This window comes from Myotis myotis, unplaced genomic scaffold (assembly GCF_014108235.1).
Source record: "Myotis myotis isolate mMyoMyo1 unplaced genomic scaffold, mMyoMyo1.p scaffold_m19_p_17, whole genome shotgun sequence".
NCBI classification, from domain to species: Eukaryota; Metazoa; Chordata; class Mammalia; order Chiroptera; family Vespertilionidae; genus Myotis; species Myotis myotis.
In genome coordinates this window covers 43,807,629-43,820,018 of record NW_023416321.1, presented here as the reverse complement: position 1 = coordinate 43,820,018, position 12,390 = coordinate 43,807,629, and the positions used below count along the sequence as shown (strand labels likewise).

Genomic DNA, 12,390 nt, shown 5'->3' with positions numbered 1-12,390 from the left:
TTTTTTTATCCATTCAGCCACTCGATGTCTTTTGTTTGGAGCATTTAGTCCGTTTACATTTAAAGTTATTATTGAAAGGTACTTGTTTGTAGGCATTTCTGTTTTTGTGTGGCTGTTTTCTTTCTGAGCTTTTTATTTCTTATTTTTATACCAGTCCCTTTAGCATTCCTTGCATTGCTGGCTTGGTGGTGATAAACTCCCTTAGCCTTTTTTTGTCTGTGAAGCTTCTTATTTCCCCTTCAAGTTTGAATGATAGCCTTGCTGGATAGAGTATTCTTGGATTCAGTCCTTTGCTTTGCATCACTTTGTAAATTTCCGTCCATTCTTTTCTGGCCTGATGTGTTTCTGTTGAGAAATCATTTGACAATCTAATGGAAGATCCCTTGTATGTAACTTTCCGTCTCTCTCTTGCAGCCTGTAAGATTCTCTCTTTGTCCTGAACATTTGCCATGGTAATTATGATGTGTCTTGGTGTGGGTCTTTTTGGGTTCACCTTGTTTGGGACTCTCTGGGCTTGTGTGACTTTTTTCTTCCCCACCTCAGGGAAGTTTTCTGATATTATTTCTTCTAATAGGTTTTCTAATCCTTGTTCATCCTTCTGTTGTTCTGGTACCCCTATTATTCGTATGTTGTTTCGTTTCATGTTGTCCCAAAGCTCCCTTAGGCTCTCCTCCTGTCTTTTCATTTTTTTCTCCAATTGCAGTACATTTTGGGTGTGTTTTGCTTCCTTGTCTTCTAAATCACTAATTCGGTCCTCCGCTTCTCCTAGTCTACTGTTGATACTTTCAATGGAGTTTTTCATTGCAGCTATATCACTCTTCATATCTTCTTGGGTCTTACTTAAGTTGTTGATTTTTTCATCTGTTTCTTCTAGCTTCTTCCATATGTTATCGATTTTTTCATCTGTTTCTTCTAGCTTCTTCCATATGTTATCGATTTTTTCATCTGTTTCTTCTTGCTTCTTGCTGAGGTTGTCGATTTTTTCCTCCATCCGGTTTATGTACTCTAGGACCCTTATTCTGAATTCTTTTTCTGTCATGTTGCATGCCTCTGTATTACTTAGCTGCTTTTCTGGAGAGTCCTCCTTCTCTTTCCTTTGGGGGTTTCTTTGTCTACCCATGTTTGATCTCACTGACATATCTAGACGTTGAGTCGTTCAGTGGCTGCTCCCTTGGTGGCAGTGACTCCTTGGTCTGCGGTTCCTCTTCGGGCGGTTGCGGTAGCAGCTGCTCTTCAGTTGGCAGCAACTCCTCTGGTGGGTGCTGTTCACAGCTGTGGTGGCTCTTCTGGCTGGTGGGGCAAGGTTTCACGTACAGCTGCTGTTCCTCAGCAGAGGGTGTGGTGCTCAGGAGGTTGCTGTTGCTTGGATCTGCTGTGTTGATTTAAAGGCACAAAATACAACACAACAAGGCACCACGTACCAGGCACTATACACAAATATATTCACGATATGAATAACCCCAAATAAAGGTGACCACCTGAATTAAGAGAATTAGGGGATAAGGAAGAAGAAAGAGAAAAAGAGAAAAGAGAAAAAAGAAAAGAAAATTAGGGACCAAAAAAAGGAGTGCAAAAATGAAATTGGGAAAAAGGAGGGGGGAAAGTAAAAGCGAGAAAAGAAAGGAAAAGAAAAAAAAAAGAGTGAATATAGAGAATGAAGTGGAAGAGGGGAAGAGACTTTTTATATGAGGAGAATACTCCTATAGAACAGCCATTAATCCCAACAAATTCCAGCAACAGCTCCCTGGAGATAAATGCAAACTAGAAACAACCAATAATATAACGATGAAAATAGAATGGAGAACACTAATCCCAAAATAAAATAAAGAGAAAATAAAATGGCACTTTAAAAAAAAATGGTAAAATGGTAGCAGTAATAATACTGGTTAAAAATAAGAAGGTAGTAATTAAAAGGGTAAAATCAGGTGATGGAAAAAAGAAGAGAAAAAAAAAAAGAAGAAGAGGAAAAGAAAAAAAAAGAAAAAAAAAAAGAAAAAAAATTGGTTTCTTAGTTAAAAGGTGAAAAAAGAAAAAAAAAAAATATTGCAGTAGTGAAGGTCCTTCGGTTCTTCTATTCTTCAGTGTGGCTCGCCTTAGACCTGCCAGGTATTCAGGAGAGTGTTGAGTTTCCCTGCGATACACTGTTCCTCTGTGTTGTAAACCACAGTCCTTATTTTAAAGCAAGCCGCATTTGTTTCCCAGACTGCCTTATTTTGTGTTTAGCAAAGAGTCAGTTTGTGGGTCAGCCTCTGGGTGGCAGTGTTCTGGGGTTGGCCTCTGAGGCTACAGGGCCTCTCTGTCCAGTGGAAGTTCACTGCCCAGAGCTGGCTGCGTAAGAGTTACCAGTGCTGTGTTGTTGCTGGGATTGAAAATCCCTCTATAGGCCAGACCCTGTTAACTCCCAGGGACTGATCAGGTTATTTTAATCCTTGATCTCCTACAGGGTGGAATCTGGGTGTGGCTGTGCTCCTTGCCTGGGGGCTGGGGGGAGGAGTCTCACTCTCCGGAGAGAATGGCTGCCTCAGACGTGGGCTCAGGGGTGTCTCAGTACTCAATTCGCTGCCACCTCTCCCGGCCCCCCTTCTCTCCTCAGTCTCTCCCCAGATTCCACTCCTCCGCACACTCTCCCTCTCTTCAGCACAGGTGAGTGCCTGTATCCGAAATGTCCCATGAACAGGGTTCAGTGAAAACAAACAAACAAACGCCGGCCGCGGAAACGGGGAAGGCTTGGTTTCTGTAAGCTTCTTCTCTTACCGGGACTGCATGGTCTGATCAGCTCTTCAGGCTGCCCCTTTAGGCTCAGTCCTCTGTGATCACAGACCGAGCTCTCAATTCCCCCGGCGGCGCCAGGAATCCCGCGGTTCTCCTTTCCCCCGTCAGGGGCTGTGCCTGTCCCAAGGGACGCGGCTGTCTGCCACGCGGTCTCCCTCCGACTCTCTGGGCTCAGAGGTCTGGCAAACTTTCCTGCCCAAATCCCTGGTTTTTTTACCTTTCCAGGGGAGTTCTGCTCTTCCCGGCTGTAAACCGTCTCGCCAGCTGAGGAATTTCGCCAATTCGGGGTGGATGTTACTAGTTTCAGCTGCTCACTCCATTTGCTCAGGGACACGACCTGGGACGCGTCTGCCTATACCGCCGCCATCTTCCTCTCATTAAACTTTTTATTCTGACTTACCTTCTTAAATTTTATGAATTAAAAAAAAAATAAAAGCTTGTTGTTAATGTTTTCATGACCAGTATTCCCCTTAAGTTTGGTATTCAAAGTTCTTTTAAGCACCTTCAATAGTCAAGCAATAAAAATAGTTTTTTAAAATTATAATCTTTGCCCTGACCGGTTTGGCTCAGTGGATGGAGCGTCGGTCTGCGGACTCAAGGGTCCCAGGTTCGATTCCAGTCAAGGGCATGTACCTTGGTTGCGGGCACATCCCCAGTAGGGAGTGTGCAAGAGGCAGCTGATCGATGTTTCTCTCTCATCGATGTTACTAACTCTCTATCCCTCTCCTTTCCTCTCTGTAAAAAAATCAATAAAAAATATATTTAAAAAAAATAAATAAAAATATAATCTTTTCATATATTTTCCACTGCAGGCTAAATAGAGGCAAAGATGAGCACCTTAAAAATAGCTGTAGTAATAGTAAAACAAAAACCCAAACCAATAGTATAAAAAAGCTTCGTTTGAATGTTTTTCCTGGTATATATACATGTGGGCATGTGGACCTGTGTTCCTAACAACCAGCAAAGAGTAGGAGGGGTGAGTGATCTCCTCCAAGATCATGTCCCTTTGAAGAGATTTGGAATCACTACTATAAACCTTAGCAAAAGTTAGCCTAGTTCTTACCTGAAATTTTGCTCCTAATGGCTTTGCCAATATCCTGAATGAAAACAATCAAATGAATGCCCCAGATGTTATTTGTAGAAAAGAGCAACAAATAGAATCATTGAACCAAATATCAAGAATAGAAGATCTTCAAGGGCTCAACGGTATCATGAATTTGAGGCTAGAAATCTTACAACTCTCAACTTGAACAGGGCCAGCGTGGGGCTGACCACCACACTCGGTAAAAGCTGGGCTCTTGAAGCCATTCTTCCCTGGCGCTGTGAGCATCCCTCAGCCACGCAGGGCAGCACTGAAGGAAGGACCCAGGTCCCGCCGTGTGGGTGACGTTATGGTGTTGTGGGGAGAGAGCCAGCCTCACCTCATGGTAACCATTGTAGTCCATGTTGCCTGGCAGTGGGAACCCTGGGGCCAGAGTCAGCTCTCCTTCAAGCATTTCCGGTTTAATGAATTCCTCCAGATACGTCCTGCAGAGTCTCCTGTCCCAGTCATCGGTGATATGGCCTCCATACATGATCTCTCCGAAGAGGTAACGCAAGTCATCATAGGGGACCTGAGAGACAAGGGGAAGAGAGAACGGTCTTTGCACAGGCATGGGGCCAGTCTCGGGTGGGCAGAGCAGGAGCCACAAGTCAGGATGCGCCTTGAGATTAGGAGCAGTGTTTTATTCACCTGCGTACCCTGGTGCCCAGCAGTCAGGTACGTGTGGCAGCTCATTAAATGCTTGAAATATTACACCGACGAGTGAGCAGAGGTAAGGTGCCAACCCCTTCACATATATACCTTCTCTCTTTCACAGTCATTTAATAGGCAGTGTCAAATAGAAGAAAATAAGTACCAGGATACATTTCTAATTTCCTGCCATTAATTAGCATATTAATTAACTGTCTCCTCTGAAAGGCCAAAGTGAATGAACTGTAGCAGGCAAGTTCACTGCTGTTGAAGTTAAGGAAGAAGCCTGTCCCCACCCCTTCCCAGGAAAAGCCTTGTCCAAGTTCAACAACTGAAGACGGAGTTGTGGGGGGTGGGCCTCCCGGGTTCCGGCGCTGAAGGCAGAGGGATGGCTCAGGGCATCTGGGCCTGGTTCCTTCCCACCAGGAAGGAGGAGGCCTTGTTGATGCTGGATTTGGTCTCTGAACCAGAAGAGCCTCGCTGGTGTGAACATTCCCTTAAACAGAAGATCATGGATTGTTGGTGTACGTTTTCTTTGAAGTAGGAATGTCAGACAGAGAATGGAGGAGACAGGTGTAACAAGAATTTGGCTTCTTCTTCAGCTTTGGTGAGACAGAGAATTCTGCGTCTTTGGCTAATTAATTTGGGAATTTGTATCAGGTGAGTGTGGGGCCTCTTCTTGCTAATCTACAGTTCCCTGCAAAGCTGTGTGCACACAGGTGGTCCAGGCCCTGGAACAGACACTCCGGGGACTGACATGCACCAGGCATGAGCCCAGGTTTGGTTTCGAAGCCTTGCGCTGGTCCTGGGGGTGGCCCAGGGTTAAGCTCGCACTCCCTCCCCGCAGCTGGCCGGAACCTGTACCTTTGCGTTGGCCTCCAGGAAGTTGTAGAGCACGTGCACAGAGATGGTGAGGTCCCCAGTGTTGAAGGGGTAGGAGCGATTCCATCCCTGCGGCCCGAACTTTCGCCTCTCCGCCACCACCGCGTGGAAGTAACAGAGAGCAAAGAGGATGCTCTTGAACTCCGCCTCCCGGGAGCACGTCTCCAGGGTGTCCTGAAAGAAAAGGGTCGCTTCCCTGTCAGCTCCTGCTCTGCAGGGCGGGGTGTGGGCCCTAGTGCCGGCCTTGCTCTGGATAAAGCTCCCACATGTCCCGGTTAGGGTCTGACTACAGATTGCGCTGTGGCTAGGCCTGGGCTCAGGGTTGGAGGGGACCCTGCTGAGGACTGTGCTTTCCTCTAGGCAGCGGTTCTCAACCTGTGGGTTGCAATACCTTTGGGGGTCGAACGACCCTTTCACAGGGGTCACCTAAGACCATCGGAAAACACATATATAATTACATATTGTTTTTGTGATTAATCACTGTGCTTTCATTATGTTCAATTTGTAACAATGAAATTGGGGGTCACCACAACATGAGGAACTGTATTAAAGGGTCGCGGCATTAGGAAGGTTGAGAACCACTGCTTTAGAGTCTGAGTTAAGGTTTACATTCAGGTTATGGTGCAAGTCTGCGCATATGGCCGTGCTAATTAAGTTCTCAAGCATCGCTCATGGCAAACAGGGTAGTGGCCATGGGAGCGTCCCGTCTGTCCTATTCATGTCACTTTGTGCTGGGGTGTGGGGTGTGGGTGGGGGCGCTCATGGCATCATCTCTTCCCTTCCTGCCATGCTTTTCTTGCCCATCATGGAGGGTCTGTAGGTGTGATTGCTGCCTGTGTGGCTGAGGGACCCCTGGCTCGCTGCTGGGGAGCTGCTGCATGGAGGGAGGGTGGGAATCGCAGCCCCCATCCCATGGACCACTGGCTGCAGCAACAAGAGCGCCCAGGGGTCCTGGCTGCAGAGCGCACAGTGGGCAGAAAAGGCGCGGCTCCTGAAGAAAAAGATGGAGGGAGGGACAGACGAAGGACAGAGACACGGGAGACAGTCCAGAGGGAGAGGCAGCGGAACTGTGCTGGTGGGTTTTAAGGGCGATGGCGTAATAGTGCGGAGAGGAACCTGCGTTTTGAGGGGATGGTAGGATGAGAACCCCTGGATTCTTTGGAATTAAAATTTTCTTCAGAGTGAGACCCTCTCTGGTCGGGAAGGAGCAAAAGTTGCAGTTGGAGCCCAGGAGAGGCACTTCCAACGCTCAGGCAAATGGGCTGGTTCAGTCCTGCAGTTTCTTCTGAGGGTTGGTCCTAGGACTTTGCTCATGGGAGGAGCGGAGGAGACAGGACAGGCTAAGCTTCTGGCAGGTTTTCCATGGGAAACTCTCTTCCGGGGTCTGAGATTGAGAACGATTTTGTCACGAAGATAGAGATGTGAAAGGTCAGAGGTGGTTCAGAGGACAAAGGAACTGCTTCCTGCAAACAAAACTGTATTAACTGCTTTCCAGACAGGGCTGCTCTCGGTGGCGCGTGCAGAGTGCGTCCTCCTGCGCTTCTGGCACCTTTGAAACAATCGTTCCTGCTGAGAAGTGCCTCTAGGCCCAGAGACAAGAAACCGCACAGGAAAAGCTGAAACTGGTTGACAGTGGCCACTCAAACGTCAGGATAAAATGATCAACCCAAACAGCAAGCTCCCGGGAAGCAGGAATAAAGTGGGGGTGGGGGTGGGGGTGGGGCTGCCTGGGCCGCTGCCCCAGGGCACTGGAAGGGCTGAAGGGCACAATTAAAATTCGTTTGAACAATGACTATCACCATAAACCTATCCCTCTTCCTCAGAATATGTTAACATGAAGATAGTTATGAATGGTCTAAAAACCAGTGGGGCAGGGACAGAATGAGCAGGAAAAGCCGGCATCTCTCAGGGTTGATGTCCCAGTTGCCTGATAACCAAGCTGACATGGGGCTTGCAGGGAGGTCAACCCACAACAGGGCCACGGGAGCAGAGACGATGAACACAGGTGTGGCTGCAGGTGACAAACCCCCAAGGAGCCCCACTATTTTAACAGTAATTATTAGGAGATACAGCACGGGAGGCATCTGCTGCCCTCCTCCAGCTCTGTCCAAGACCCTCAAGGTGGGGAAATTGGGAATGGTTGGCCCCTGTATCCCTCGACAGCCAGCTGACTGCATCCTGTGCCTTTTATTTTTTTTCTAACTTATAACTGTACTTATTTATTTATAAATAATTAATATCACCCGAGGATATTTTTTCATTGATTTTTAGAGAGAGTGGAAGAGACAGGGAAAAACAGAAACATTGATGTGAGAGAAACACATCAACTGGTTGCCTCCCACACATGCCCCGACCAGGGCCCGGGTCGGGGAGGAGCCTGCCACCAAAGTACAAGTCCTTAACTGGAATCAAACCCGGGACCCATCAGTCTGCCGGCTGATGCTCTATCCACTGAGCCAAACCGGCTAGGGCTGATTTTAAAAGTTGTGATTAAATATCCATAAACTTTACTGTCCTAACCACTTCGAAGTACACAGTTGAGTGGCATCTTGTGTATTCACCTTGCTGTGCAGCCCAGGGCCATTCAGGGCAGTAGTGTCTTTGCCTGGAGGCAGCTGCAGCTGCCTATACAGAGGGCTGTGGATTTCCAAGATAAGGGTGTTTATGTCCCCAATGTGGAGTATAACTCTAGAACATTTAGAAGTTTTGACCTCTGATACAGAGTATCTAGGAGTTTAGTCAAGGCCTATTTAGGAAAAATAAGAAAAAGAAAAAATGCACCTGCTAAGAGAACAAACTAGTTTCTGCCCGGGTTGCAATGGGCACCCATTTTGTAACAAAACAGCAAGTTAATTGTCCTGGTCTCCTGGTCATGTCCCCCCATTCCTGTTCCAAATTTTGTGTGGGTTTCGGAGTTGGGCTGAGAAGGTGAATGAAAGAGGAGGAGACTGGACAAGTTTCACTTCTCAGCCGGTCCCCGACCGCACCCCTAGCTGCATGCTCTTCTCCCACCCAGTTGAATCGGCTCTTTGTGAGGTGGGTGCTTGTCCCCCCTCCCTCCCAGGGCCATACCTGAGTGAAGTTGTCCAGGGCCTTGTGCAGGTTGGCATGCATGCCTGTGGGAGGCTCGTTGGTGATTTTGATGGAGTTCTCCAGGATGCCCTGGGGGATGACGTGGCCCTCGGGGGAGGGCGCAGGCTCTGCACTGATGAAGACCCTGAACTCCGGGTGGCTGTTTGCACTGAGCTCCTCCAGCTTCTTCTCCAGGGTGCTGAGCCACTTGGCAACCAGGTGGATGTTCTGGTGGGAAGGATGGACCCCCCCCAAACATAGGCATTTGCTTAGTTCTGTTAGCAGTAAACATAGGAAAGCAGCTAGAGGGGGGACCTGACCTTAGTTTCAAATATATCACCTGCAGTATGAGTTTTGGCACTCCCAGTTCTGGGGACCTCCTGGCATCCTGCAGTGGAACCCTTGCCCTTGCTATCCTGTCTCTCTAGCACAGTGTTCTCCAACTGGACTCAGCATCAGAATCCCCTAGAGGGATTATTGAAACAAAATTCTTGGACACTTCTCCCCCCTGCTTGCCCCTTTCCCCTGAGTTTCTGATTCAGTAGGTCTAGTGTGGGGCCCAAGGATTTGCATCTCTAATAAGTTCCCAGGTGATGCTGCTGCTGCTGGTCAGGGCCACCCTTCAAGAGTCTAACACATGACTAAGTTACAAGTCCAGACCTGCTATCTGACTCCTGGATCACTGAACTCCTAATGCCCTAAAGCAGGGGTGGGAAGTGTCTGCCCGTGGGTTGTATAAGGCTCACAAAATCACTTGGTCTGCCCCTGCCAAGGCTTTAGTGGGGCGTTAATTAAATGTTTAACCAAATATAACAGGCCAATTTTTAAGTTGATAATTTTGTATGGCTGAGAATCCTATATAATAAAAGGCTAATATGCAAATTGATTGAACCACGGAACGATCGGTTGCTATGACGTGCACTGACCACCAGGGGGCAGACACTCAATATGGGAGCTTCCCTCTGATGGTCAGTGCGCTCCCACAGTGGGAGTACTGCTCGCTCAGCCAGAAGCCTGGCTCATGGCTGGCAGACATCTCTTGAGGGGTCCCAGACTATGAGAGGGCGCAAGCTGGGCTGAGGGACCTCCCCACCCAGTGCATGAATATCGTGCACTGGGCCTCTAGTGATGTTACAAATATCCAAATGTCCCTTGGCAGAAAAATGGTTCCCCACTCCTGTCCTAAAGTGAGGACCAGCAACATGGGCATTACCAAGGGGCTAGTTAGAAATGCAGATGCTGAGGCCCCACCCAGACTTACTGCATCAGCACATTTTAATATGATCCTCCAGCAACCTGTATGTGTGATAAAATGTGAAAAGCAATGATCTAAACTCCTCCTAGCTAGCTTTCCTGACTCCTTCTCCCTCTCACCAAACCGCTCTGCTAATTGTTGCCAAACTCACCTTCCTACCTGTCACTGCTGCTCACAGAGGCTCCCTGCTCCCAGCCTCTGTCATGTCTGTGTGCGCCTCGCCTCCTCCCATTGTGACTCCTATCTGTCTCTCTCTAAACCTACATTTATTTCTTAGTTCTACTTGCAGAATGCAGCACCCTTCACTTTAGTAGTAAAAACAGTGACTTTGCTTCATCGCAGGAGGTTTCACTATGATGGCTAATCCAAGCTCCTCGCCAGGTATTCAGGGCCTGCTCACAGAGCCGCCGTGGACAGGGTGGCACTGAGCTCAGTACTTGGGCCACAGCAATCTGGTCTCTTGCCGCCTCTTCCAAAAAAATGAACTAACCACAATATTTATTTCATGTATTTCACAGAATTGCTACAAATAACCAAAGGTAATAGATTCGAAAGGTTGGTGACCGGAAAATATGTTCAATTAAAATTTCATTTGTAATCTCTCTTTTGGAGTGGAAACGTTAGCGGCTGCCCAGAGAGCAAGGGTTCTGTCAGCCAGGAAGAGCCAGCAACCAGGGAGTGTTCCTTCTTCAGGAGCTCTGACTTTGGAGTTTAACCTTCTCTCTCGGAAAGCACATCCGCACAAGATGTGGGGCCTGGGCAGCCGGTGGGTTCTGGGGAGGAAACTCCCTGTTCGTTGGCTGAGGGCTGGGTTGTCGGGACACAGGGCCCGGAAGGGTGTCTCTTTGGCACCAGGCTGACCCATGTAGGAGGGAGTAGCTGCTGGCATCTTTCCCCCGGGAAGCCCACTGTTTCTAGAGAAAGAGGCCGGGGAATGGCTGGTCCCTCAGTTGCTAGGCTCTGGTTCAATAACAGGATCCTTGAGGATGAAGACCCAGCAGCAAGATGCAGGGCAGTGAATGGCGAGGAGACGGGACGTACTTGGCAGGCGAAGCCAGGGCAGGATGAGGGTGCCTGGCTTTTTCATTTATTTTTTCTTTCATTGATTTCTTCATTGAGTGCTTTTGTTGAGTGTCTACTATGTTCACAGTAATGTGCTGAGGGTTAAAAGGTAAATAAGAAACATCTTCCCCTCAAGAAACGTAGGGAAGGACATACCCATACATTGAATCATTGCAACGTAGTAGGGTGCTCTAACAGAGGCGGCTGTAGGTTGTTACCGGAGAAAAAGAGGAGCGAGGTCCTGGGGTGGCCCCCGCCCCAGCCTCCATAGGAGCCACATAACAAAGGAATAAGAGGCCAGGTCGTGAGAGGAGAGGGCGGCCTTTGTTTCTTGTCAGCGTTTAGTGGAATTACCAGTAGTGGGTCCAGGTTTCCAAACCTTAAGTGAACTCTCAACGAGGAGGCTAAGTTCTAGTTACACATGTAATGTTCTGGTCACTCATGTAACAAAGAACGTAAAACACACAACACGACCGAAAAAGACATCAAGGAAGTTCCATGGAACGCACGGGAGGAGATCAGGAGCCACAAAAATCCCTGCACGGCCTTCAACCGAGTGCCAACTCCCCGAGCACGGAGGTGGGGACCGGCTTCCTTTTGTGAGCAGAGAAATTGTAACCAGACAGTGGCGACGGCAGGTGGAAACACGGAGAACAATTGTCAGAGAAAAATGACTGGGCATGGGGTAAGGAAGAGCACACACGCGAGAGAAGAATTGGAGAGGCGATTAGGAAGTGAGTGAAGGGGGCACGGGTGTGGAAGGAAAGGCGGGTGAGAGGAGAAGAGAGGAGAGAGATGCCCAGAGACTGTGATGTGAGGTCCAGACGGGTAGGGGTCAAGAAGGACCCCGATCAGGGGGCACGTACCTGCAAAATGACCCAGTGACCTTTCTTCGCAGCGAGATCCAGCGCGGCCTCAGCCACCACCTCCTGTCCTTGCCCCAAAGATACGTTGTGAAAGTTCCGATTGTTGAAGGTGTACCCGAGTTTTTTACCTAGGAGGAGTGCGGAGTTGTCATTACCGTCTCTGTGTCTGATGATCCGTGCTGTGTCATGTTCAGCAGGGAGCCACACCTCCACATCACTCCCCGCACTCAGGTGTGCCTGGACCCACACCCTGAGCCTCATAGGCTGACCCTTTCCTTCACGGAGGGCTATGCCGGGTGTTTCTCAGCATCATACAGTGGCTCTCAACCTTCCTAATGCCGCGACCCTTTAATTCAGCTCCTCATGTTGTGGTGACCCCCAACCATAAAATTATTTTCGTTGCTACTTCATAACTGTAATTTTGCTACTGTTATGAATCATAATGTAAATATCTGATATGCAGGATGTATTTTCAGGGGTCATGACCCACAGGTTGAGAACCCCTGAAGGGTTCAGGAATCTGGAGAAGGGGTTGCGAGTAAATTAATAAAGAGACTAGACGTGAAATATAAAAGTTGAAGGCATTTTGGGGAGCCAGAGGAGACCTAGCTTCAGTAACCAAGTTCTCTCTGAATCTCTGGACCCCTAGCTTTTTTATTAACAAAAATTGCCCTGAAGCAAAGCAGATATACATATCAAAGGTTAAGATTTGGTATACACTAGGCATTGTCAGGTTGGAGGGAACTGCC

The 12,390-nt window shown here is 48.3% G+C and overlaps 1 protein-coding gene across 1 annotated transcript in view; it reads right to left on the bottom strand.

Moving 5' to 3' along the window:
* DNAH9 (dynein axonemal heavy chain 9) overlaps nucleotides 1–12,390 on the bottom strand; it is a 351,242-nt gene that overhangs the window by 28,592 nt on the left and 310,260 nt on the right. The window contains exons 62-65 of the mRNA XM_036342089.1: nucleotides 11,642–11,769; nucleotides 8,459–8,686; nucleotides 5,369–5,560; nucleotides 4,194–4,385 (exon numbers count right to left, since the gene is read on the bottom strand). Coding sequence (XP_036197982.1) covers nucleotides 4,194–4,385; nucleotides 5,369–5,560; nucleotides 8,459–8,686; nucleotides 11,642–11,769 — 740 coding nt within the window. The remainder of the gene's footprint in view (nucleotides 1–4,193; nucleotides 4,386–5,368; nucleotides 5,561–8,458; nucleotides 8,687–11,641; nucleotides 11,770–12,390) is intronic.